Source organism: Manacus candei, unplaced genomic scaffold (assembly GCF_025592945.1).
Source record: "Manacus candei isolate 608988 ecotype Guabito, Panama unplaced genomic scaffold, ASM2559294v1 h1tg000049l, whole genome shotgun sequence".
Taxonomy (NCBI): Eukaryota; Metazoa; Chordata; class Aves; order Passeriformes; family Pipridae; genus Manacus; species Manacus candei.
Genome location: NW_026138097.1, coordinates 30932136 through 30956726, shown reverse-complemented (window position 1 = coordinate 30956726; position 24591 = coordinate 30932136). Strand labels below are relative to the sequence as shown.

General features: G+C 40.7%; 1 protein-coding gene across 1 annotated transcript in view; it reads left to right on the top strand.

Annotated features, from left to right (window-relative positions):
- The first annotated feature begins 334 nt into the window (after positions 1-334).
- The window catches only part of ADCY2 (adenylate cyclase 2), a 215069-nt gene continuing 190812 nt past the window's right edge, over positions 335-24591 (top strand). The window contains exons 1-2 of the mRNA XM_051798981.1: positions 335-736; positions 20549-20746. Coding sequence (XP_051654941.1) covers positions 509-736; positions 20549-20746 — 426 coding nt within the window. The 5' untranslated portion in view covers positions 335-508. The remainder of the gene's footprint in view (positions 737-20548; positions 20747-24591) is intronic.

Sequence of the window (24591 nt, the reverse complement as noted above, 5' to 3'; positions counted from 1 at the left end):
GCACCAGTACCTGCGGCGGCCCCGAACCCCGCTGAGGCAGAGAGGGCTCCCCTCCCGGCCGTACGCAGGCGGGGGCAGCGGGCCCTGCCCCTGGGGCACCTCCAGGCACCAGGGCGGAGGGGCGCGGGGCAGGCACTGCTCTCACGGCCGCCCGCTCGGGAACCTCCCGCTCCCGCTGCCGCCGCCGCCCTCGGGCGCTTGCTCTGGGCGGGCGCTCGCTCCCCGCCCCGGCGAGGAGGAGCGCGCCTCCCGCCCCCTCCTCCGGGGGAGTCGGGCAAGGCATGTGCGTGCGGGGTGGCGCCTGCCGGAGGCGCACCAAGCCCCGGGCTGGCTGCGCGGCGGCCGCGGCATCCCGGCGAACCATGCCCATGCCGCTGCCGCCGCCGCCGCGGCTCCTCCTCTCCGCCTCCCGCGCGGGAGCGCGCCCCGCTCCACTCCCCGGCTGCCTCCTGCAGCAGCAGCGGCGGCGGCGGCGGCGGCGCTGAGGGAGTTGCGCGGGCTCTGCCCGATGTGGCAAGAAGCGATCATGATGAGGAGGAGACGCCGCTACCTGCTGGAGCGGGCAGAGCAGGCGGGCAGCGGCTACGGGGCGAGCGCCGAGCAGTCCCGCTCCCGGGACTGGCTCTACGAGTCCTACTACTGCATGAGCCAGCAGCACCCGCTCATCGTCTTCTTGCTCCTCATCGTGATGGGCGCCTGCCTGGCCCTACTGGCCGTCTTCTTCGCCTCTGGGCTGGTAAGAGACACCTTCCCAGTCTGGGACCCGCGCCGTCCCCGGGTGTCCCCGCTGCCGCTATCCGGCATCCCCTCTCCCGCTGGCATCCGCGCACCCGGCGCCCTCCGCCGAGCCAAGCTGAACCGAGCCGGGCGGGGCGGAACGGGACGGGACGGGGCGGGTGAGAGCCGGTGCTGCAGCTCCGGCGGCGGAAAGTTGGTGGCGGGAGGCGCCGAGGTGGCGGCGGGGGCCGGGGAACCCCCGCCCAAACTTTGCTGCCCGATATTTGGAAGCGACGCTGGAGCAGCGGCGGCGCGGCTGATGGAGCGAAAACTGAGACAACAAGCGCATCGAGTTTAATTCACTTAATTCCTTGGCTCCGCTCTCTTCCAGCTACCGGCTTGGCCGTGGTCGCCTTTGTAGTGGCAGGGTTTAAATCGCCGCCCAAAGATGCAGTCGGTACCCGTATCTAAAGTAATGTTTTCAGGGCAAGTAAGCAGGGGCCGTGCCCTCCTTATACACTTTCCCCCCCGCGCCCTCTTCTCCGATACCATTTTCTAGCGTTTGACCCATTTTCTCGAGGAAGCTTTTGGGACAGCGCAGCACTCGTTTTTAAGGAAGGTGAAGTTTAGTCGGTCGGATCCCTTTTCTACATGACCAGTGCGGGGCTTCCAGCTTTTGGGAGGAAAAATATGTCACAGAGGCAGATGACAGTCGGTATTAGTTTATCTCCCCCAGAAGTCGGTGGCATTTGCCCTTGCGTTGAACGCAAAGGAAAAGCTGCAGAGAGCAGTAAAATTCTTGCTCCTTACAGTTTTCCTGCTGTTAGTGATTAGAGACAGGCTGTTGGTATTACTGTATACTTCTGAAGTGAAGAATAGGATTTGAGTGGTCTCAAAGTCTTTTTTAAAAAACAAGGCTTCTAATGGTCTCTTGAAAAGCGTAATGCTTATTGAATTGAGCTAGTGGTCTTTAAAGGAGAGGATGAGTAGGTTAGTATAATCTAATGGATTCTCTTCCAGAGGCACTGCAGCTAGTGTTTGCTTATACAGAGAATCCTGCTTTCTTGCTTGACCAAACTTTTGCCTTAAAAACTGCAGTAACTGCTTGCAGGATTAGCTGAACTTCGAGTCAATTGGTGGTTTATTTCCTTTTACTATTTGTATCAATTTTATTTTGAGCTTTTTTTGTTTCAAGTGCCATTCCTGTTAAGTACGGAACAGTTGTAAAAGGGCTAAAGTGAGGCTAGTAATGGTGATGCCTCATAATTCAGCTGCTTAATGTCTTAAGTATTTCAGTTTTGGAGCTCTGTGTACAAAATACAGGTTTGACCACTTATCTCATTCTGGTGCTTGAGTGCTTGTCCATCAGGGCTGAAGGGACCAATGGAAGGTGGAAATGAAGTCCGTCAGGCATGTGCTGAGGTGTAGTTGGGTGTGGAGACGTACACCATACTCACCTACAGTCAAGGTGGCAGAATTTGGGTTTGGCAGTGTTTAGCATTAAATTTTGTACCTTCAGTTGTGGTATGATCTAAAGATTGAGGTTATTTTGGTAGTTCTGTTTCTTGAGGTAAATCATTTACAGTAACAACGGTGGGCATAACACTGGGCTGGGGTCAAAGGACTGCTCAAAGTTATGGAAATAAAACTGTAAGCTATATGAATCTTGCCAGGCATTCCTACTTCAGAAAGAGTGAATTTTTATAGTTCAGTCTGCACTTAGAATTCCAGACATACCGGAAAAGGAAAAAAATGCTTTTAAAACCTTTTTCCTGAGCCTTTGTCTTCCTGTAGCTAACAACTGGATGGGTGAGTGGAGAAAGAGGTGGGGCTCATCCTTAAAGTTTCCAGTTGACAGATGAAAGTAACTTCAGGCAGAGAGAAAGCTTGCCTATATGAATTTCTAGCCACAGGATGTTGGACAAAATCCTTTGGAGCCCTGCCCAGAGTTTCACCTAAAAGCGCTTTATTATAGTCTAGCTTCTGGTTGCATTTGTGATTAAAATATTGAATTTTAATTGAAAACCACTGAAGGTTTAGATATGTTTCTCCCACATCTGCATAAAGAATACTCATTTTATATAGCAATGGAATCTTAGTAATTTTTTTGTGCCTGATGATTTAAAAGGGACATACAGTTAGGACTATCTGAGCCACAAAATATCCTTGTCTTTTATTTTGCACAATTTGTACGTGTGTGATTGTTTTGACGGAAGATTTAATTTTGTAGAGAAGGTGCAATGGAAGTGAAGTGGGATAGTAGGTCTGTGGTATGCATTTGAAGTTAAAGGAAATATTAACAGTTGTTTCCTTTAGATTCTGTACAAAGCAATTAAGATTTTACTGAAAATTATTTAAGCCTGTTGTGGAAGCAAAACTCCAAAATGACTAACCATAACACTCAATGTGTATTTCTTGCTTGTGCTTCAAAGAACAGGTTAGAACATGGAACGTGGGTTTGGACATTGTTAAGATGGATATTCATGAAGTATGAACCATTTTTATATCTAGGCTTTCTTAAAAAAACACCCAGAAACCAATTTAGTTGTTAAAATATATCACTGTGATATCTGAGTTTCCCCCCCCTTTTTTTTTTTTTTATGGCAATGTATTCTTAAGTGTTTCCAAACACAACCAGCCACACAGGGATGTATTCGACTTACTCAGCTATTTCAACCTGTCAGAATACAAGCTATAGCCTTCCTGATTTCAGATGAAAAATTTATTAAAGCTGTTGCAAAATTACAGTAAACAAGATTACTTACAAAGTGTGCCTGGAAATCTGATTACTTTTGTTTCAGACAATGTACCGCTATTATTACTGACAGAGGTTTCTTAGGAGATTTTGCTCTTGTTTCAGAAAACTATTGTGATTTTGACCTTTGGAATTAGCATTCTATCTCCTCAAACACTACTTGAAAGATGACCATTCACAGCTTGTAGTTTTAAATAATGTACTGATAGTATCAACCTTTGAATTTCCTGTGTCAGAGTATCCTCTGTATTTCTCTCTACCTGGCGTGAACTGCAAACTGGCAAAATGAGATCAGTCATCCATGTTTAGCTGCTGTTTTAATCGATAGAGAGTAAATTATTTTTCCAAACCAGTGAAAACCTTCCACCATTTAAAAATGCCAGAGGTCAGCTTCATTTTTTCTCTGACTATGGTATTGTTCTTTCAGTATAATATGTAGGACAAACTCATTATTCGCCCCTCTCTCCCTTTTTAGTGCTAACAACTTATGACCATTTTTAGTGGAATCTGGAATAGTTTTGTCTCTGACAGAAGCGTATCTATTATAACTGCAATTTGTAGGAGATTAAAAAAGCACCATTTTTAGATTCCTAATGCAAGATATGAGTGTAATGGAATTATCTGAAATTGTGATGTTTTGTTTCTTACATGGTTAAACAAAGCTCAGACTGAAGACAGGGTAGATGTCCAAATTGTACAGTTTATTGGAAGGCCATAACTTTCCTTTATCCATGTATTTTTCTAGACATAAAAAGCACCCAGTCCATAGATACTGGCTGCAATAAAAATCTATAGTTCAGGGATATCAGAATCTTTTAGCACTTGTGGGGTAAGTGGGAGAAGATCTAAGTCTGTCAAGATGTTCTTTCTGTCCCTTTTCCCAAAACTCAAGGTTCACCAACCTGCTACCAGATACATGTGTACGCCCATGCCTCTTGCTCAAAACCTGCAAGCTTCCTATGTGGTGTTTAATGTTAGTCTGCAGCCCTTATCTCCTTATCTCCCTCACAAATTCTTGCTGCTACATGTGACCTTGTAAAGCCCTTAAGATGTAGTTGTTGATGTGTTGATGCTGGTGTGTAGATGCGTGCTTCTTGATGATATCATTATCCAAGTGGAGCACGTGTTGAGTGAAAAGTGCTTCTGCGGTGTGGCATTCTATTGCCTTCCCTCTTCTAAAGCACCTGAGATGGCTTTGGGTTAGCTGCCTGATGTGGAGCAGAGGTATTAGTTACCCCCTCAGCCACTTATTTGAAGTTCCTAAAAAGCTCACGATCATGCTGGTAGGCTCAGTTATGGTTCCCGAACCTTTTTACAGATTCATAAATTCAAGAAACTAAATATTGGCTGCACAGCTGCTTCACTGACATGCCCACTGACCTTCTGTAGCAAAAAGGGGAGTAGTCAATCGTGCTTAAGAGGGGAATACAATTAATTAGTGAGGTGTACCTCTGACATGACAAACGTACATTTTGCAGGAATTGGTTTTCTGGCATCAGACTGACTGAATTTACTTTCAGCTGATCTGCATGGAAGAAGAGGTAGATGCCTCATTCTGAAGAAGTACAGGAAAACTTTTTAGCTGCCAACCTGGCTGGCAGGGAACTGTCTGTGCAAAGAGAACAGGAGCAGGAGAGTCCTCTAAGCCTTCTGGGGCTTGAACTGCATGTGCCATTTCTTTGGGCCCTTAGTCAGAAGGACAGCAAATCTTCCTTCCCTCAAGTTGGTGTTACTCCTAAAATAAATCCTTGCTGTTTCTGGTAAAAATTTGACATCAGCCAAGCCCTTCCAGATTTCCAGGATCATAATCTCATTCTGAAATAAAGAGAGAAAAGTCTTCCAAGCCCATGTGGAAAAAGTAGCTTTAGAAGATGTTTCATCATTCTCATTGCAGTGTTTCAAGTGATAAGGTGTCTGTATAAGAGCATCTGATATATACCTCTGATAACGTTCTCATCACCTTGGGTCTGAAAAATTCATCCGTCCACAGCAAAAGGTCACCACACTGACGATGTGATTTTATATCTGTATTCATGAGATGCTCTGCTAAAACCTAATTGCATAGAATAATATAGCCATAATGTAAGATCATTTGTACTCTCAATTTTAGGAAATCTTTGAGATCATCTCTGTGTAAATTACAGCTTTTTTTTGGTTTAGGAACACCAACTGTTTTCCTAAAGTCCAAGAATACCCAAGGTCTGAAAGCGTTCCTTGGAATCCTCATAGAGTGAAAGTAAGCCAAAGCATCTGCTATGTTGCTTTCCAACTTCAGTATATCCATTCCCTCAAGAAGAAAGCTAAGCCACAGGAAAGGTAATGAAGTAGGAAAATCCTCACTAATTGGAGGACAAGCAGAGGTTGTTTGCATGCTTGATGCTTTGGTTGTTGTGCCCAGGAGGTACCTACCTCTCCTTAAACTCATTCCACCAGATTATTGCAACTACCAAGATGAGAAAGAATTCAAAATAAACACCAGTGTATTTACAATGCCTTTTCTTTTCATAATTTCAGTTATAATTGAGTGTACAGTTCTGCTTTCAAGTCCCCTATTAAAATGTTGTGTGAGGAAATCAGATGTTTCTAATTCTTTTTTCTTGTCTCCAGACACCATATTGCAATATATTCTTCCAGCTATAGTTGCTAGTTTTTTGATACACTCTTAGGATATTGCTATCCCTGCTCAGTGTTCCTTCCAGTAATAACTTTGGTTCTCTGAGAGTGACTTTTGTAAGCCAGGCCAGAAAGGTTGCTGTATCTTCCTGTCTGAAGCAGAAATTGCCTAGCTTTCTGTCTGCTTTCATTCCTCAGTACTACGTCAGTCTGGGCTTCTTCTTTTTTCTTCATTCACTAATGACACTCCCAGTACATCTGTGGTTACTTTTAATACTGCTAAGAGCTTGTCTCATTTGCCAGTCCCTAACAAGCCTGGAAACAGAGAGCTGTCAAGTTAATGAGGTGCTAGTGGCAACCTCACTTTGCATACCTCTGTTTAATCCTTCATATTGAATAACCTGAATTCTGAATAAGAATTGGATAAAACCACGGGTATGGCTATGCTGGAAAAATACTTTGCCTTGATTTGTAATTGTAGTCTTAATAAATTAAAGTTTTAAATTAAAGTTTTATGAATACCCTGGCAATGGAAAACTTATTTAATGTCACAAATTGTGCCTCAAAGTGGTGGATCCACAACTCCTAATCATTACTGCAGCTGACAGAAATGATAAATAACATACTTACTAGAGCTGTTGTTTACTGCGGTGCAATGGGAATAAGACAGGTAATGGATTGGGCTACAATTGTCTGCTGTCTTTATCAGCATCAAACCAGGTGTGTGGATTCACAAATCATGTGTTGGCAACTTCATAGTGGATCTACCATGAACCTATGAATACCTGTCTGCTTATCTTCCTTAATTTTTTTTTTAAATTGTTTTCAAGTTCCTTGTTGTGAACAAATATATCTGACCCATTTGTGGGGATCTTAAAACTTATGTAAAAATGGTGAATAGGTTTCTTTGAGCCTTCAAAAGGTCTTCTAGATTAAGAACATTGGCCAGAGATCACAATCCCTACATTTATGCTGTAATTAAGAAAACTTCTCCTTGTTATAATGGTAGCGGTCACTGGAATCTTCCATGTATCACCATGTGTGCACCATGTGTCACTCCAAGTTGATGATGGCATGGACACTTAACACACATAGATCTCTTGAGCAGCTGGGTGTGCGGGCATCACAGGAACAAAGTGGAACTGAACACCTGTAGTGTTTCATCCTGTGCCTGCATCTCAAGTCATAGCCAAGCTTTGATCCCAAAGAATTATATGCTGCCATAGTGGCTTCTGCATATATCAAAAAGAATTGAGACAGCTCAAACCATATTGATTTGTGATGATGATAAGATGCCAACAGGTTAAATTTCTGTTTTGGGGGATTCAGACCCCAGAATAAGTGAATTAACACAGTTCCACCCCTTTTCCCTGACTTTTTTTTTTCTTTGAGCATCAGTCCTGATCCTATTGGGAAAAAAATAAACAAAACAGAAACAAATCCGAAACCCAGCTCCATGCATTTCTTCTCCAGATTTTTTATTTTTGTGTTTTGAGTAAGCAACCTTCAGACACAACCTTACTCAGATGATGCTGAAAATTGAAGGGCCTGTTGCACCATATGTGCAGAGGAGTGTGAGGCTGTCTCTACACTTATCCTCCCAGTTGTCTGTTTCTCCAGCCTATGTAGAAACGTTATCTTTTGTCTCTAAACAGAACTCTTTTTCTTAGTGGTGCCTAGATGATATAAAATCCCCTTGCTGTTTCTAGTGTGAACGTGTTCCAGACTTGTGTTTGGGAGAGGCGGAGGAAACAGCACCCATCATGACTGACCTCTCAGCCTTGCTCTCAGACCTGCTAGTCTGAGCATCTGCTTCTTCCACCATCCATGGTTCTAGTTTTGAAGTTTTTCTTGCCTGGAAGATGTGCTCCAAAGTGCAGGAACAATGGCTTCTGGTTGCATACACCAGAGAACAGCTGGGGTAAGAGGTCCTCTGGCCTGTATATGTTTCCCATATAGCTTCAGGTGCAACTAGTCTGGAGTTTGATCATTGGATCATCAAGTCTTCACGAACGAAGATCCGGGAAAGGTCTCCATCCACATTCGTTACAAGCGCGCTGGTGATACAGGGCTTTGCAAAGGTGGGTAAGGCCTTTGAGCCTGCGCAGTGGATTTTTTAGGTGAGACACAGTGTGCGCTGAACTGAGCCCACCCTTTAATCCTAAGGTTCATCTGCCTAGGCCTAGCGAGCTTGGACGGTGGCAGCGAGGTCCTCAGGACGTAGGTTTGTTTAGAGTGACCTTCTCTTAGATGGATGGCCTTACAGGGCTGACGAGCTCCATCTGCCCGGGTTTAGAGTTGTCCTTCTCTTCTGTGTGTTCCGGGGCTCCCCCTCTCATCTCCCACGATGGCACTGTCCGCACAGGAGAAGCTCCCATTTTCTTGCTCCTTTCCGCGCCCGGGGCCGATCATTGGATAGTCCCTTGAGATCCTATGTAGACTGATAGCTTTTCAGATCTGCTCGCTAGTGTTTGCAAAAGTAGCTAGAATTTGCTTTTCTCCACCTGCCTCCTCACAGCTGTGGGAGGAGTGTGCTGTGGGACCTTTTAAAGACCCTAAATGCTTTGGCATGCCCAGTGAACATGCTCACTTATTGGATAAGTGGGATTGCTGTCCTCCCATTCCAGGTAAAATCTCCACATCCATGTATCCAGTTTGCTAGTACTTTGGTCAGTCCTGCAAGAAAGTCCTAGGAAGACTAGGTTGCCCCCAGCTCCTTTTCCAGCAAGACTGAATTCAGGCTGAGGACTCAGACACCTTATTTCTTCCGAGAGTTGTGTTAGGAAAACAGATGCTCTTTGAACTTGACTCAGCACCTGCTTGCTAGTGCTCCTGCTCTTGGAGAATCATAGAATTATTTAGGTTGGAAAGGACCCTTAAAATCATCAAATCCAACCTTTAACCCAGCACTGCCAAATCCACCACTAAACCATGTCCCCAAGTGCCATATCTACATGTGTTTTAAATACTTCCAGGGATGGGGACTCCACTTTCCTGGGCAGCCTGCTCACCCTTTTGCTGAAGAGATTTTCCCTGATATCCAGTCTAAACGTCCCCTGGAGCAACTTGAGGCCATTTTCTCTTTTCTTATTGCTTGTTATTTGGTGAAAGAGACCAGGACCCATCTCATTACAATCTCTTTTTGGATAGTTGTAGAAAGTGGTAAGGTCCCCACTGAACTTCTGTTTCTCCAGACTACACAACCTTAGTTCCCTCAGCTGCTCCTCATAAGTCCTGTTGCTTTATGTACCCTGGCAGGTGGATAGATTCTGTTTCTTTGGTGCAGGCTCTGTGGTGGTCCTTTTTAGTAGCACAGTGGTCTGAGAACAGTCTACTATGGTCAAGACCCAGGAAGTGGTAGGTTATCCAGACCAGTAGCTGGTTCTGTGATCTCCACTAGCACCCTGCTAGCTTGTGCCAGAAAATGGCCACAGATTCTCACTGGGGCTTGTTTCCTGCTCCAGCAAGTCCTAGCAATTTCCAAACCTGACTGATAGCTGGTGGGATTTTAAAAAGTTTCTTCAAGTGATGTGATGTCTGTTTAAGACTGAAACAATTTACCAGATTGATTTTATTTTCTTTGATTTTTAATATTTTCTTACCTGTGCCTTAATGAAATGAGGTAACAGCATTGGTTAAATAAACCCTCAGCTAACACAAAATAGGAATGCCTCGATTTGCACAGTCAGTTTTGCTCTATTTCCTATGAATATGTCTGAAGTTTTGTTCCTGAGATGTTCTTTGGCACAGTTGTGTTTCAAATGTAAGTTAACCTGTTTGTGACCTTTATATGAAATTTTATCATTATAGAAATAATACCCATCGCAGAATGTGGTCCTGATCCCGGGGTCAAAAATGAAATAAGAAATCTCCTTGGTTTGAAGTTAGTTGAACTGAGAGACATATGAGACTGTGGAAAGTGTCCTTAGGGGAGTAAACTTCAAGAATATTTTTGTGATAATAACTGTTTTTCGTATGTAATTGCAAATCCTTAGGAGACACTTGAAAAGTAATTACACAATGACAGTAGTGACTTTTCAATATTAAAACTATTTTTCATGCTACTCTATTATGCTGATATGTTAAATCTGAGGAGTATTCTTGCAAAGTGTGTTTCTAAGAGACCCATTAGAAAAAGAAGCCTAAGTGTACCTTTTTCTTCATTAAACATACCTTTAAAATGAACCTTATGTGCTGAAACTCATGTGCTCCCTGGTTCAAATTTTGTGATCTTTACTTTTAAGCAAGTTTATCTTGACATTTGTTCTTGATTACAAATTACTATGTCAGGAGTAAAGTGGTGAGGGAAGGCTGAGATAAATGACTGTCGGTATTAAATAGCTCAAAGAACTGAATGAGTACTTCTGAATTCCATGAATCTGAACGGGTATTTCAGAATTCCATGGATCTCTATGGGTACAAGGAAGGCCAGAATTTCACTTTTAATACATGTTATGGTGCAGTTAACCTGAAAAACATGTCTTTGATTCTTGTGAAGTAATGTATTATCCACAGTGTTTAACTGATGGAGCTCTTTCAACAATGACATATTTTGAATATATTTAACTGCAAAACATATGTTTTTCATAAGTGTTCTACTCATCTTCATGTAATGGGATTTGCATGAATAGTAGTTGCATTTATTGGAGAGTTTCTTGAAGATTTCTTTAAGGTTAGAAGGAAGGATTTTGAGAACAAGCTAAACTAAGTTATTAAGCCATATTTTTTTGAGAGGAATTCAGAACCAATACATGTAGTATAACGCACACAAGAAAAATATGTTGATCACTATATTTACATTAAAAATAATTGAATTATATGAGTAGTTGCTAATTAGCTCTGGAGGCTGAAATAATTAGTTTAATCAAAGTACAAACTTTTGCTTGCTTCTTCCCTCTTCAGAACAGGACACTTCAGGGAGCCAAATGTAGTTAACTGTCATTGCTCTCTAGGACATGGCTTTTCTTCTGTGGCTACCAGCTACTGCCACTGGGTAGGACAATTTTTGAAGTACACCGGCTGAGTGTTGTAGTCACTAGTTACCCTAGTAACAGAGTTGGACTGTCTCATTTTTCATAGGCTGTTAAGTGTTTTAAAATAAAACTGTCGATAATTGCCAACCTAAAAGAAGATTGAGATGCTGCTGGATGACTGAAGCACATGACAGTCCCGTTCATGTTCCTAACCCTCTGTTGGCCCTCTGAACCCAAGCTTGTTAAATACATAGTTGTATGCACTGACAGATTTTATATGACATATGGCTAACAAGACAAGAAGGTACAAATCGATGAAAAATAAACCAAGAGAGAGAAAACTGCTGATATGGCAAATAAGGGTGTGTAAAGAAACTGCTCACTGTTCAAGCCGAGTACATGGTGTTTGCACAGGATATATTTATGTATATAAAAGATAAAAGCACCACATTCTGATTCTACTAATTATGTTTTTGGCAGGGATAGGTTTCTATCCTCTATTATGTGGCATATGATACAGTAGGAATGGTCACAGGCTCATGGGGTTTCGGCTGCATATTTTCATGCAGACAGCTCCAGTGGAGGTTGTTCCTATAGGCCTGAGATGGATACTACCTTTAAACATCAAAAGAACTGTATCAAAGCACAGTTGTGCCCACTCCATGCAGAGAAGAGAAACCTTAAAACCAAATGTTACTCCTTCAGTATCCAGCCACTGTATTGCAGCTTTGACTATCCTCAGAAACCCATCTTTTCTAGTTCTTTTACATTCATTTGGAAGTGGTGATTGCAATTCTTATGGTGTTCATCGTGCACTGAGGTGGCATTGTGATGCTCTCTCTTGTTTATTCTTTTCCTATGTTCTGCATTTTGGATTATTTTTTGACTGCTAGTGAGCACCAACGTGATGTTTTTATGGGTCTACCAATGATAAACACCAAATATCTCTATTTCTAAGTGTTAATAGCCAATCAAGAGCCTGTTGTCATGTGTATAAAATTTGGATTGCTTTCTCGGAGCTACATCCCTTCAAATACATCTCAGCTGAAATCCATCTACCATTTTCTTGCTCCACAGTAACTATTAGGAGATCCTGTTGTGTTTCTTCAAAGTTGGCCCTCATCTTTGTCAGGTTGCTATCCAGCTCTTTTCCCAAGTTGTTTATGCATATGCCGAACAACATACACCCTAGGATTCCTGAGGACTTTGGTACCTTTGTTTTTAACAAATTTTGCCAGGATAGATGCCAGACTTGCTGGTACTTCCCTTAGTCTTTGAGACGGATCCCTGGAGAGACTGGTGACACATCACATTCCCATCTTTGTATACTGGGGAACTTTTGGTGGAGGTTACATCTTACTACAGCTTTAGCTCTTTCTCCTTTGAGGCTTGTTGGCTTTTTCTGGTGAACCCTGTCTGCCTGTGGTAAATTTTTTTTTTTCATTTAATGTTTCTACTTTTGTCTGTTATGCATTATACCAGTACTCCAATTTGAGGCAGATCTTCCAGTGTGTTCTGCTGTATAGATTATTTTGGAGTGAGAATTATCCCACACTGAACACAGATATGAAAAAACCCCAGCCAAACCCTTTCTGCTACAGTCTGCTCTTCTCTAACTGTTCTTTTTAATACCTGCATCATCTGTTTGATTAGAAGTCCTTTAGCAGGCTGCCAACTCCTAATTATATTTCAAAAAGAATTTACTACTTATTTTATACTCCTAAAAATAATTTCTTAAGCAAGCTCTTTTCTTGGCCTGCATTATTGAGTCTGTATATTAATAATGATAAATGTTATGATCCTTTTTTATTATACCCTTCCAGGTTTGTTTTTTTTAATGTGTGTGTGTTTTTGTTGTTGTTTGGTGGGTTTGGGGGTTTGTTTTGGGTTCTTTTGGCTTTTTTTTTCTATTAAAGATAATTTTTAGAACCTTCCCTACTTGGCCGTTCAGACATTCTGGTTGTTGTTTGGTCTTTCTAAAGTCATTTTGGGGAATTAATTAGCTTTTGGCCTGTGCCTCTGAGTTTTATAGTGTCTTCAGGTCGCCTACAAAGATTTTAATCCGTAAGCTTATAGCTCCCCCTTTCAATTTTAGTGTTTGAGTTTTGTTTTTCTTTTGTTTGCTTAACGAGCTTTGTCAATAAGCAGCTCCGCAATAGCAATATTTTGTGAACCATGTTCTTTCCACTTCTTGAGATCAGATTGAGTGTTTTTTCTTTCCTCATATGGGTATTTTTTGTTTGTCTTGTGTACTTGTTTGTTTTGTTTTTCTGCAGCACATGAGACATAGACAGTCATCTCAACTTCCATCTGCTATTGTAATCCACAGCAAATCTATCTGGATGTACTAAATTATCCCTTGACCTCTTGTGTTTCTTCTTTGACAGCCTTTCTTATATCTGCATTTCATAGAATCTCAGATAGTTTCAATTGTGGTTGGATGACCAGTCCTCTCGGTAGTTTATTTTTATGATCCTGTGCTGTTCAGTCTCTTTTTTTGGTTCATAGCCACTTGTTACTGTTTGTTAATTCATCTATACTGTTAATACAGGCCTTTCTTCAATCCCTGCTGAAGTGTATGCCTTTCAATCTTTCCTCCTTTTTCAGTATTCTGATGATGGTCTTTTTTCCACCAAGTTTTCAGTAAGACTATTGTGTAAATAATGCTTTAACAATGGGCATTGTAGTTCTTCCATCTCACTTCCTAGGCTTATAGAGAAGAGTACTTTCACATGGGTGCTTTATTTCTCTGAAAAACTTTAAAAAGAGAGTCTGTCTGTTCTGTCTTTGCTGTTTCCTTCTTGCTTGAGTTTAATCAACTTCTGTCCTTTCATTTAATTGAGACTTTCAGGTCTCTTTGACATTACTGCTTCTCTTAAACCATGTACTGTGTTTCTATAACCTCTTCAGTTTGAATGTTTTCCTCTGACCTTTGAAGTGCCAGCAAATTCATTCTTTTCTAGTTTAGATTAAGCTCAGATACCTTCTAGAGGCTCCCTCCCTATTCCCCAAGTTTCCCTATTTCTTTGATTTCCCTTTTGAACACATTTTCTTAGCTGCTTATTAAACTTCTGCTTGTCAACCAGTCTTGTCTTGAGAGCATTTCTGGGAATGCTACCATAGTTCTTTGCTTCTTCACTAGCAACAAATATTTTGCCTCCAGAACTTTTCTTTCAACTTCCTCATGTTACTGTTATTTGCAGAATAGCCATGGCCTTTGACTCAGCACCTCCAAGGAACCTTTCCAAACCGTCTGTGAGGTCTGATGTTTTTTGCATTAAACAGAGAAGTCTGTGATCTCTGGTATGTGGAGACTTTGTGTTCCTGATAATCATTGTTACAAGACTGAGACAGGTGAGGTTCACTCCTAGCTGTCAGGAAAACTTGGAAAAAAATGGATACAATTGTTTTCTACTGAGTAAATTAGAAGATGAATAATATCTATATGTAGCTGTACTCAATAAAAAAAGTCCACCAGCAAAAAGTGCTTGGCTCTGTAGTCAAGCATGTAGGTGGTCAGAAGGGTGTTCATAAGACCTACATGGTTAGTCACTATATTATCACTATTAGTCCCACATGCTAATGAGGACAGATTGTCTAAAGTCAAAGAACTGTTCCTGTTGGATTTCAGCAGAATTACACACTTCTCATATGGGGAGGATTTTACAGCATGGCTTTCAAGTTTGGGGAAAGGTCCAGGTGGCCAGAATGTCATTTGAAGGATTTGGATGAAATCTTCCTGCTCCGATAATGTTCCCATGCACCAACAAATATGAAATGGTGTAGGATATGGCCGTGAATGCAGAACTGTTTCTTGTGGTTACAGGCAACATCCCACAGCAGCTTAGCAGTTAGAATTACCTGATCTGCGTGATGTGCAAATGGCTGGATTGATTGCATTTAGTGAGGAGTCAGACATCACTGCTAACAAGTGTAGACTGCACATCAGACTCATTAATAGACAGAACCGAATTTCTCAAGACAGCAGACATCATGAAACAACTGGATTTGAGCCTGATGCTGTTATCATCGATCTACAAAGCCAGATAGGGAATGCTGAATCAGAGGGGAAAAAAATTCAGGCATGCAGTTACAGAGGGCCTTAGTGAAAATCAAAAGCTTCATTGACACAAACTTCAGGACACTTTGATTAAAAGATACGGTTCAGTTAATTTTCTGCTAGTGTCCTTGAACATGATGCACAGGACTCAATGAAAGATTTAAAAAAAAAAAATAAATATAGAAGGAACACGAGAAAGCTTCTAACCAGGCACCTAAGCAAGAAAAACAAGCAAAGTTTTATATTCTGAAAGATAAATGGTGAGCATAAAAGGCAGAGGAGTTTTTCTAAGTTGTGGATCCAGAAAATACAATGTGGACCTGGAAATAGCATCTGGCCTTAAAGACACTGAATCATTTCTGAAGTGAAGATGGACTAATACTGATGGAATTGATGGAAAAGAAATCTGAGATTACTAGCCAAAACTTTTCAGTTGTTGTCCTAAATGATGAAGTCCTAGATGAAACTGTACAGCTACTTGGCTAGGAGCAGGGTGTGGCACCTCCTAGTAAAATGGAGATTTTTCCAGCTGTCTAGCAAATGGCACACACTGCAGTCAGCAGTTAGCCAGAAGACTTTTGCAGCTTTTGTAGGGAACTAGTTCTTGAGGTGTTGGAGAATTTAAATGCTGTCCAGTTTTAAAAAGACAAGAGTGATTTTCTCTTCTGAAAATCTTTGTCTCAACTTCTGGAAAAGGCCTTACAGGAAAAATGAGCAATTTTTGCTACAAAAGTAACTCGACAGAGTCTTTCAGTCTGTAACTTGACACATTCTTTCCTGGTTAAAGGAAGACGTATTTTGATTGAGAGGCCAGTAAGCTAGTAACCCTTGAGCCCTGTAACTTTTCTTTAGCACTCAACATTTTTAAAAATATTGAAGATATTGAAATTGAAGATAGTGAATATTGAAATTGAGAATTGAATAGATGTATGAAATAAAATATTAACTCAATGTCTGAAGAACATTACTCCCTTGTTTTTATATTTACATTTGGAAAGTGTTTCCTTGATCTCAGCAAAAAGTGATTTTAGTAGGAATTTAGTGTATTAAATGGTTTGAGTTAATTCAAAGCGTGTGATATTTTAGATCCCAGCAGGAGTTTTCTGTGTATAGTCTGCTGTTTAATTCTACTAGATGAAAAGAATAAGGAAAAAGTATCAAAAGAATAAGGGACCATGTTAAAAGATTTTTATGCTAAAACTGGTCTTTTAACTTCTTATTTGTTCATTTTTATAGATTTCTTCATCTGACTATGTTTACATATGTAACAGTGAAGTGCTCTACAGCAGCTTTGCTGTTTAAAATTGAAACTGAGGGCGTGACTATCTGGAAAAGAACAGGATGTAGAATGAGAAAATGTTGTGGGTTTTAGAAAGATGAGTGAAAGTGACTCTTCAGATTTTAGTGGTGATAACAAGATTATCACACTTTGGAAGAATGTGTGGGGGTTGGAAAAATTTCTAACAGTAGACTTTTTAATTTCTTCAGTAATTAAAAGACAGCAAGATAGAAAACACTCAGGAAGACAGAGCTGTCAGGTACGATCCATGTTATTGCAGGCTTAGCCATTATGTTCACAAGTGTCATGCTGATATTTTAATTCCATTACCTCTGGTGTATTTTAATTTCAGAAACTAGCAAAAAAAAAAAAGTGTTTGGGTTTGATTTTTTTTCATTCTTCCTCCCACATCTTTGGGAAATGGTTAAAGTAACAGAACAGTTAGCCTTCAGGGTTTGTTTTTGCGTATGAGCTTTTAATCTGCTAAACCCACTGGTGATAGCAAATATTGATCAGGAAGCTGCAACTTCTAAATGTCCTGCTCTTAAAGTTACAATTCTATAAAGATTTAGTTCCTGTGAAGTAATAGGAAAATATTGTTAAAAGCAGTTTCCAAAATAAACCTCTTCCTTACAGGGCCTGCTTTTGTTGGCCTGACATTAGCATGTAATTTACAGGCAGGATTGTGAAAAATCCCCCTGTACACATTCAGGCTTTCTGTAAAGAATTCAAATTGTAATAAGTTTTAATTTCTCGTATATTTTATAAATTACCTGATGTGTATACTATTTGGTCTTTAAATTTCAGTTTTACTTCAGAATTTGTGCAGTGGGTGATGCGATGCAAGCAGCCTGTGACCGCAGAAGCAGGTTGTTCGATGTCGACCCAGAGAGGTGACGTCCCATGGCAGTCAATGAGGTGGTGTTCACTTACATGTGCTGAGGAGCTGATACATTGTGGTCAATTTTATTTTTTTTTACCTCCATATGTTTAAATCAAAATAAAATGTAAAATTGTGTAGTAGGCAACCTGAGAAGGGGAGAAAGTAGAAGTAAAATTTTAGATTTAGTGATCCAAATGGCTCAAGGTAAGTGTTGAGATCAGTGTACGCAAGGAAATTGATTAGTTGGTAATTTGGAAGAAACATTTTGATGGGTTGATCTAATTATAGAATACATATAAGAATATGTAGCTGCAGGAGCATACATATGCTCTAAACTGACATCTAAATATTGTTGATTTGTTGTGAAGCCAGATCCTCCCAGAAAGTACAGTAGTTTTAACTGTGCATCTGGATATTCTTGCTAGTATATTTATAGCATGATTGTTATCACTGAAATGATTTTGACATCTTTTAAATATGTGGTTTTCCACAGTCTTGGCTTCCTCCAGGAGCTTGCGGTTTTCCTTCAGTGCTGTGACCTGGCTGTGTGACAGATGGTACAAGGAAGTTAATGTTGTCCTGTTGCCTGTGAGGGGTTTCATTTCTCTTGCAACAAGAGTTTTGCCATCCCACCTGGAAGTGCAGAAGTCAAAAGTCAAAGTTAAAAGCTTTTGCTGTCGTCTGGGCTGACATTGTTTGCGACATTACTAAATCAATTGACCCTAAGATTAGCTCAGTTGATTAGAGCATGGTGCTGTTTGGTGATCCCTGTGAGTCCCTTCCAACTCAGAATATTCTGTGGTTCTATGATTCCTTGATTCTATAATGACACCAAGTTTGTGGGTTCAATCCCCCTATGGGCTATTTAGTTAAGAGTTGGACTTGTTGATCCTTGTGGTTCCCTTCCAACTCAGAATATTCTGTGAAAATTAACTGAAACAAATTTCAGAGATGAAAATGATCAAAAATCACAAAATTCAGATACATAAATCAGTAGTTCTTACTACTACTGGATAGACTTTGTATTTTTTCTCTTACTATGCAAGATTGCATGTATCTTACTCCATGCAGCTCTATACTTTTATGAACACTTATCTCTATGCCTAATTTTAAGACCATAATTTTGTTTTCAGTACAACTACCCAAATGCTTAAAAGCCTTCATGTGCGTATTTAATATATGGAAGCTTAGTGTTTGCATTTCAGAGTTAGCACTATAACTTTCAGTTTCTCAGCTCTCTTTTTGCTTATATCTTGATCATCAGTGTTGCAGTAATAACTGCCTGAATGTGTGACTTCGTGAGTTCAAGTTGAAAGATGAGCTGACTTTTGTCAGACAGAGTAGTGTATATGAAAGATCATCTACAGACTGCAGATGTGGGTTTTCCCTGTGGTGTTTCCCTTGTTTTGAACCTGTCAGGGCAGTGGCTGCTCCTGGGCTGGAGCTGGCCTGGTGCAGCAGATGTGTGTCACAGTGTGCGGTACACACGTAGGCAGAGCCACAAGGAAAACAAAGAAATTGGAAGAGAGGAGGGGGACAGATTCTTACAATGTCTCTTGATATTGAGTCGTAAAACTTAATAGATAAGAGGGAAAGAAATCCCAAGAAAAAATACTGACAGCATTTGTAAATTTCTGTAAATTTACAAATTTCTTTGTAAATTTTTAGTTTTGATCTAGTTGGAGCAAGTCTTAGACACATAAGAAAGGGAAAAAAGCTACATTAAAATGCTTTTAAGTAAAATGTAAAATATTTAAGTTAAAAACTCATCAATAAACAAGATTTATCAGGGCACTAAGAAAGCAACTGAGAATTAGGGAAAAAGAAATGTTGTTTCTTTGTGCTTAGATGTCTTACAGATCATCAAATAAGTACTTTCAGATTCTTCTGAAAATTTGACCAATATGAAAAAAGAATCCAAGGCTTGTCTGCATGAAGTGTGTGGTTAGTGGAGGATTTCATACTGTTGCAGCAGCAGGATTTGGTGCTTGATTTTGGAATCCTTGTTGCTGCAAATGAGGCTGTTAGAATTCATAACAGCTGGGGAATGACTAAAGATCCTATGACCAGACTTTTGATATAGTGCTGTTGTTCTTCAACCAGGCATACTTCTGAACGCATACAGGAATATAAAATCAAATATTTATTCCTTTTTAATACGTCCATAATTAGATAATTTTAAGATGTTAGTGTTTTAATTTCCAAGTTCTGTAAATAAATTTAAATATTTATTATTCTGAGTCTTACTTCAAGTTATATTCTAGTCCTTGCTCTGAGTGTCGTCGCTACATTTCCAAATAAGCAGTTGCTAGGAAAAAATGTATATATGTAATCTAGAGTCTGTCCTACCAGACAAATACTTTAAGCAGAAGCAAAATGTGGAGTGGAATGGATTGAGGTTCCCTTCCTCTGGCAACTTTAGTTTGGTGAGGATTGGTGAATAAACTACCTGCACTCCAGTGCCACCACTCTCTGTAATCCTTCTTGTTATCCTCAGATTGCTCCTGGCTGTATCACTGTTGGCCACTGGTGAAACAACAGCCATGGTTAATAGTGGACTCTATGAGGCTTGGTAGTCTCTTGGTGACACCCCTGATAAAAGTCCCCAGTTAGCCTCATGACTCTCTAGAGTGCGTCAGGTCGGCACATGGATGCCTGCGTACCTCTCAGAAGAAAGTCACCTACTGCTATCACCCATCATGTTTTTTTAGTTGTGTTCATTTTTACACAGGGAGCAGATGGGGCTGCCTTGCTCATCTCCCGATGTGACGAGTCTTTCATCTTCGGTCTGCAGAGCACTGAAGAGATTCTGCAAGGGCATTCCAGGCTTCAGGGAAAATTTCTTCCTCCTTTGGGTCCGTGCTGTTGCAGGCTTCCATTGTTCTGCATCATCTGCCCCTCTCCCTTCTGTGTGTGTGCACCAGTGGTACTGTTGTTGGCTAGTTGGCCACGGGCTGCGGGTCCACTGCAGATGTGCTTGGAACTAGCTAGCTAACTCGGCCTCCCTGATGTTGTGCAGCCTTCTCACAACCCTCTGCGGCTCAAATTAGTAAAAGAAGTAGCATGCAGTATTGTGGTTAATAGTTACAGTAGTAGTTACAGACAGCTTCTTACCGAGAAAGAAATTCTGTTTTGATTGAACTCACTTTTGATATCCAATCATGTCTTTCTGGGATCTCCGTGTATCATAAATTTAGACTACGTTATTGCTGTCTGACCTTTAAACACATTAGTTTTTAACTTCCTTTTCATTTTCCTCTCTTTCCAGGAAGTTGAAGACCATGTGGCGTTTTTAATAACTGTTCCAACTGCCCTAGCAATTTTTTTTGCTATATTTATCCTTGTCTGCGTAGAACCTGTATTTAAGAAGCTGCTTCGTGTATTTTCTCTGGTGGTCTGGGTGTGTCTTGTTGCCATGGGATATCTCTTTATGTGTTTTGGAGGAATCATCTGTCCCTGGGACCAGGTAAGACTGTCATTATTACTGATTTTACTTCCGTTGGGTAAATTTCCAAGAACCATTCTATACAAAAGCATTCACATTCATTTTTGTGGGACATTTCATAAAATGGCTTTGTGACTAAGTGGTTGCATGCTGAGACTCCCTGCGTCTGTTTTATAAATACCAGAGATGTGCATACTTAGGATATATTAGGAAATATTTGGAGAATTTTATTTTCATATTTTTAAGCTTCTCTGTGTAATGAATATGTGAATCCAATCACCAACTTCTTTGTATAGTGAATATTTGATTCTAGTGACCAATTAATATGGCAGAAATGCTAGCTTTGTTCAGCACTGCTGATGCTATCTTCTTCAGTTTAAAACGTTTGAGCTCTCAGTGTAGGCTTTCTGTGGTTTTCAAGATGTTCTCTAGCAATGTGTGAGAAAAAGGACTGGGTGTTTCCTTACTTGTCTGGGGAAATGAGTGAGTAGAGAAGCAGTGAAGTACCCTCCACATTTTTTAAATTTTGTAATGGAGACAAAGCAAAATATAATTGCAGCCTAATGGCAGCACTTTTGAAACATCAATAAATGATGTACAATATCCAATGCTGAGCATGATTGATTCTTCTGTGTTCCTCTGTATTGTTTTCTTTTCCCCAAACAGCTCTATGTGGGAATACTCCTTATAAAATAATTTTAAAACTCTTCAAAGGATGGCAAAAAAAATATTTCAAACATATAAATATGTCTTCTGAAAATTTCATGCTAGTTCCATGAATTTAGTATAACCTTTAAATGGTATTGCTCTATCCAGAATGCCTTCTAGGTCTTTGAGATACACTTGAAACAAATTGTCTCACTTGTTATTCAGATCTTGCAAAGACTTATGCAAATACTGAACTTTAAGTATGCGGATAGTTCCTTTAAACTCTTTAATTCAAATTATTTAAATTACTGGTGTATGTTGGCAATACTTCTGGAGCCCTTACCTTTGTGTTTGACTTTATATTTTCATTTTCTTGGAAGGTTCTGGGATTAATCATGTAAGAAACCTCCTTCCAGTTTTTTTTTTTTCCCTTTCCTTTTCTTTTCAGTATTTGAAACTGCCAAATCAGGCCACACTTGCAAATCAGAACATGAAATACTTTTCTCTATATACAGATTTCACCATGGGAGTTCTTATATCTTTATGATATCAGCTCTAGATAATTCACATGGTCTTACTTTTCTGATTTATTTTCATTGCCAGTTGTGGGAAGTCATTTCAGGATATTTCAGACTTTCAAGCTTAGATGCAAATATTTAATTAACTGTATTATTTGTTCATTACAAATTGTAGTGAGTTTAATTTTGGTATTTGAAAGATAGAATAATGATTTTCAAAAGCATTTGGCCTAAAAGAGATTTAAGAGAGATACTGATGTCTCGGTCCTGAGGTTGTGTTTAGCCTGTGAAGATGGTTTGTCCTGCTTTGCTTTCCTCTTAGGAAAAATGTAGGCATTCCCACAGCATCCCTGGGACGTGGCTGGCTATGTGAGGCAGGAAGGACTGTAGAGCTCTGGGGAAAGGCATTGTCTTGCTGCAGGTTGCCAGGACACAACTTCTCTGATGTTTCAGTCTACTCCTTGCTTTGCGTGCAAGTGTTGCTTGGAGAAAAGGATATTTGGGAGGGAGCTGCATCTCTTGCTCTGCCAGCAGCAGCCGGCTCCGGGCAGCAGCCTTTCCCAGTGCTGTGCAGGCTCCAGCTGAGAGTGGGCAGGGATTTTCCAGAACGCCTGGACCCCGCGGCAGATGTCTTTGGCATCTGGCGGGAGAGGGGCTGTGCCAGAGCGGCCCCTGGCCCCTGCTGGGAGTCCGAGGTCCTGTGGCTCCCTGCAGTGGGACCCTTCGCTTCCCCAAAACCACATTTTTCTCCTTTGAATAGGAGTGCGCTTTTGTGGATTGCTTTTGTAGGCATACTTTTGCCTCGTGTCAGTTAAGAGTAAACTGTGAAAATATGGGAGTCTTTCTGCAAATTTGACACCTTACACAATAGACTAATTGCAGGTTAGATGTTTTCGAACATCTGAAAAAGAACTGTGAGCAATAAAATACTGCCATGTGTGCTTGTGATGCTGGTGTTTTGTTTGCTCTGCATCAAGAATGTGCAGGTCAATAATCGGTGTTCTCTCTTATAATCCTACATGAAAGCAAATTTGAAAAATCCTTCCTCAGTGATCACTGACAACTGCTTAGTTGAAGTTTTGCGAATCTTTAAACCATTTTGCTTGGCATATTAGGGTGGTTTTGCTGTTCCTTTATGCTTTTTATGAAAGAAAGGAGATGTGATGTAAAATTTAAATTAATTCAGTCAAATATGTATCTGTCAACATAACTAATTAGGAAATTATGACAATAAAAGAAAGAGCTAGTTCGTGCACAGTTACTTTCTAAACAAGTGATTTATTTTAATTTTCTTCAAATTACAGCCTAACTTTTGTTTTAGTCCAGCAGAGTTTAAAAATACTCTTTTCATCGTAACTTTCATGTCCTCTGAAGCTTAAGCTTGTTAAGAATATGGCATTTCTTAATTGTACTGGTAACTTTTGAAAGATAGATTTTTTGCATACCACAGTTGATAGAAAAAAGCTTGTTATTTTGTCATTTGTGCACAAGCCTTCTCCCTGAGTGAGAACCCTGCATCTTTTAAATTTTGGCTTAATGATTTTCATGTGTCTCTCAACTGTTTGCGACTGCTAAATATAGTTTTTCTCTGTTGTCTTAAGGAACCTTAGGTGTGAACTTTTGCAGCTTTTGTTTACAATAAAAATACCACTTGAGGGAGACTATTCTGGTTAAGAACTCAATATATATTTAATGCAGAGCAGTTCCTCCAGAGCCTGCAGGCACATAGCTCGAATAACTTTCACGATGAGTAGAGGGCTGGAAATGAATTGGCTGATCAGGGCCACTGTTGGTTTTTTTTTATTAGAAACTTGTAGGCTGATGTGAAATAAGTGCAAATCATAATTGGTTTCAGCTATCTTTTTGCTGTCCCTGCAGACCGTTGTATCAGTCTCCATTTCCTTGACTCTTCTTTGGCTGCAGCTACAGCTTTGGAGAGAAAGCTGTTACTGGGTAGGTATCTGGCCAGTGTTTGAAGGGGGAAGACAGTGCAGCTGTGGACAGTTACTTTGTCCCTTAGTCTGGTCAGCAAACCCCATACTAGCTCCGTGGTTGCCTGCTGAACCTGTTCCAAAGGCTGTTTTTATCACTGGACTGCTTGGGCATCATCACTAACCCGTTCATGACAGCAGCCAGGATATTTGCACTATCAGCCTTACTAACTTACCTCTTAAGTTAGTCTAAGCTCCCTTACTCCTCTGTATTGACAACAAAACACAGCGAGTACACTGAGAGGGAGATGGAGTGTGCATTAGGGAGGCAGTGGGTGGCTTTACATGATTGGAACAGTGATGACAGATGTCTTTGGTACCTGCAAATTTTTTTAAAGAAGTGTGGCAACCCTCTCTTACTGGTGTCAGCCCAAGTTTCTGTCACTGCCATACTTGACAGTGTAGCCCCTGGTTTTCCCTGGTGCCCCAGGGAACTCGGATGCCTTGTTAGGACCTTCACACGCTTCACCGTGCTAGAGCCCAGAAGGGAAACTGGGCTGCCTGCTAGGAATCGCGAGACACCTGGGTGAGTAGGAAAGAAGTAGAGCAAAGGGGGTCATGCTGAGGCTCAGAGGGAGTGATTCCCTGCTGGCAACTTTTTTCAAGTCTTAAGGTGTGAGCAGTAATGTGTGGACATGGTTTCAGTGAGGAAAGACCCGAGGGCGATGCTAACTTAGCAAGGTCCATGTGGAAATCTCTGGATGGTGTG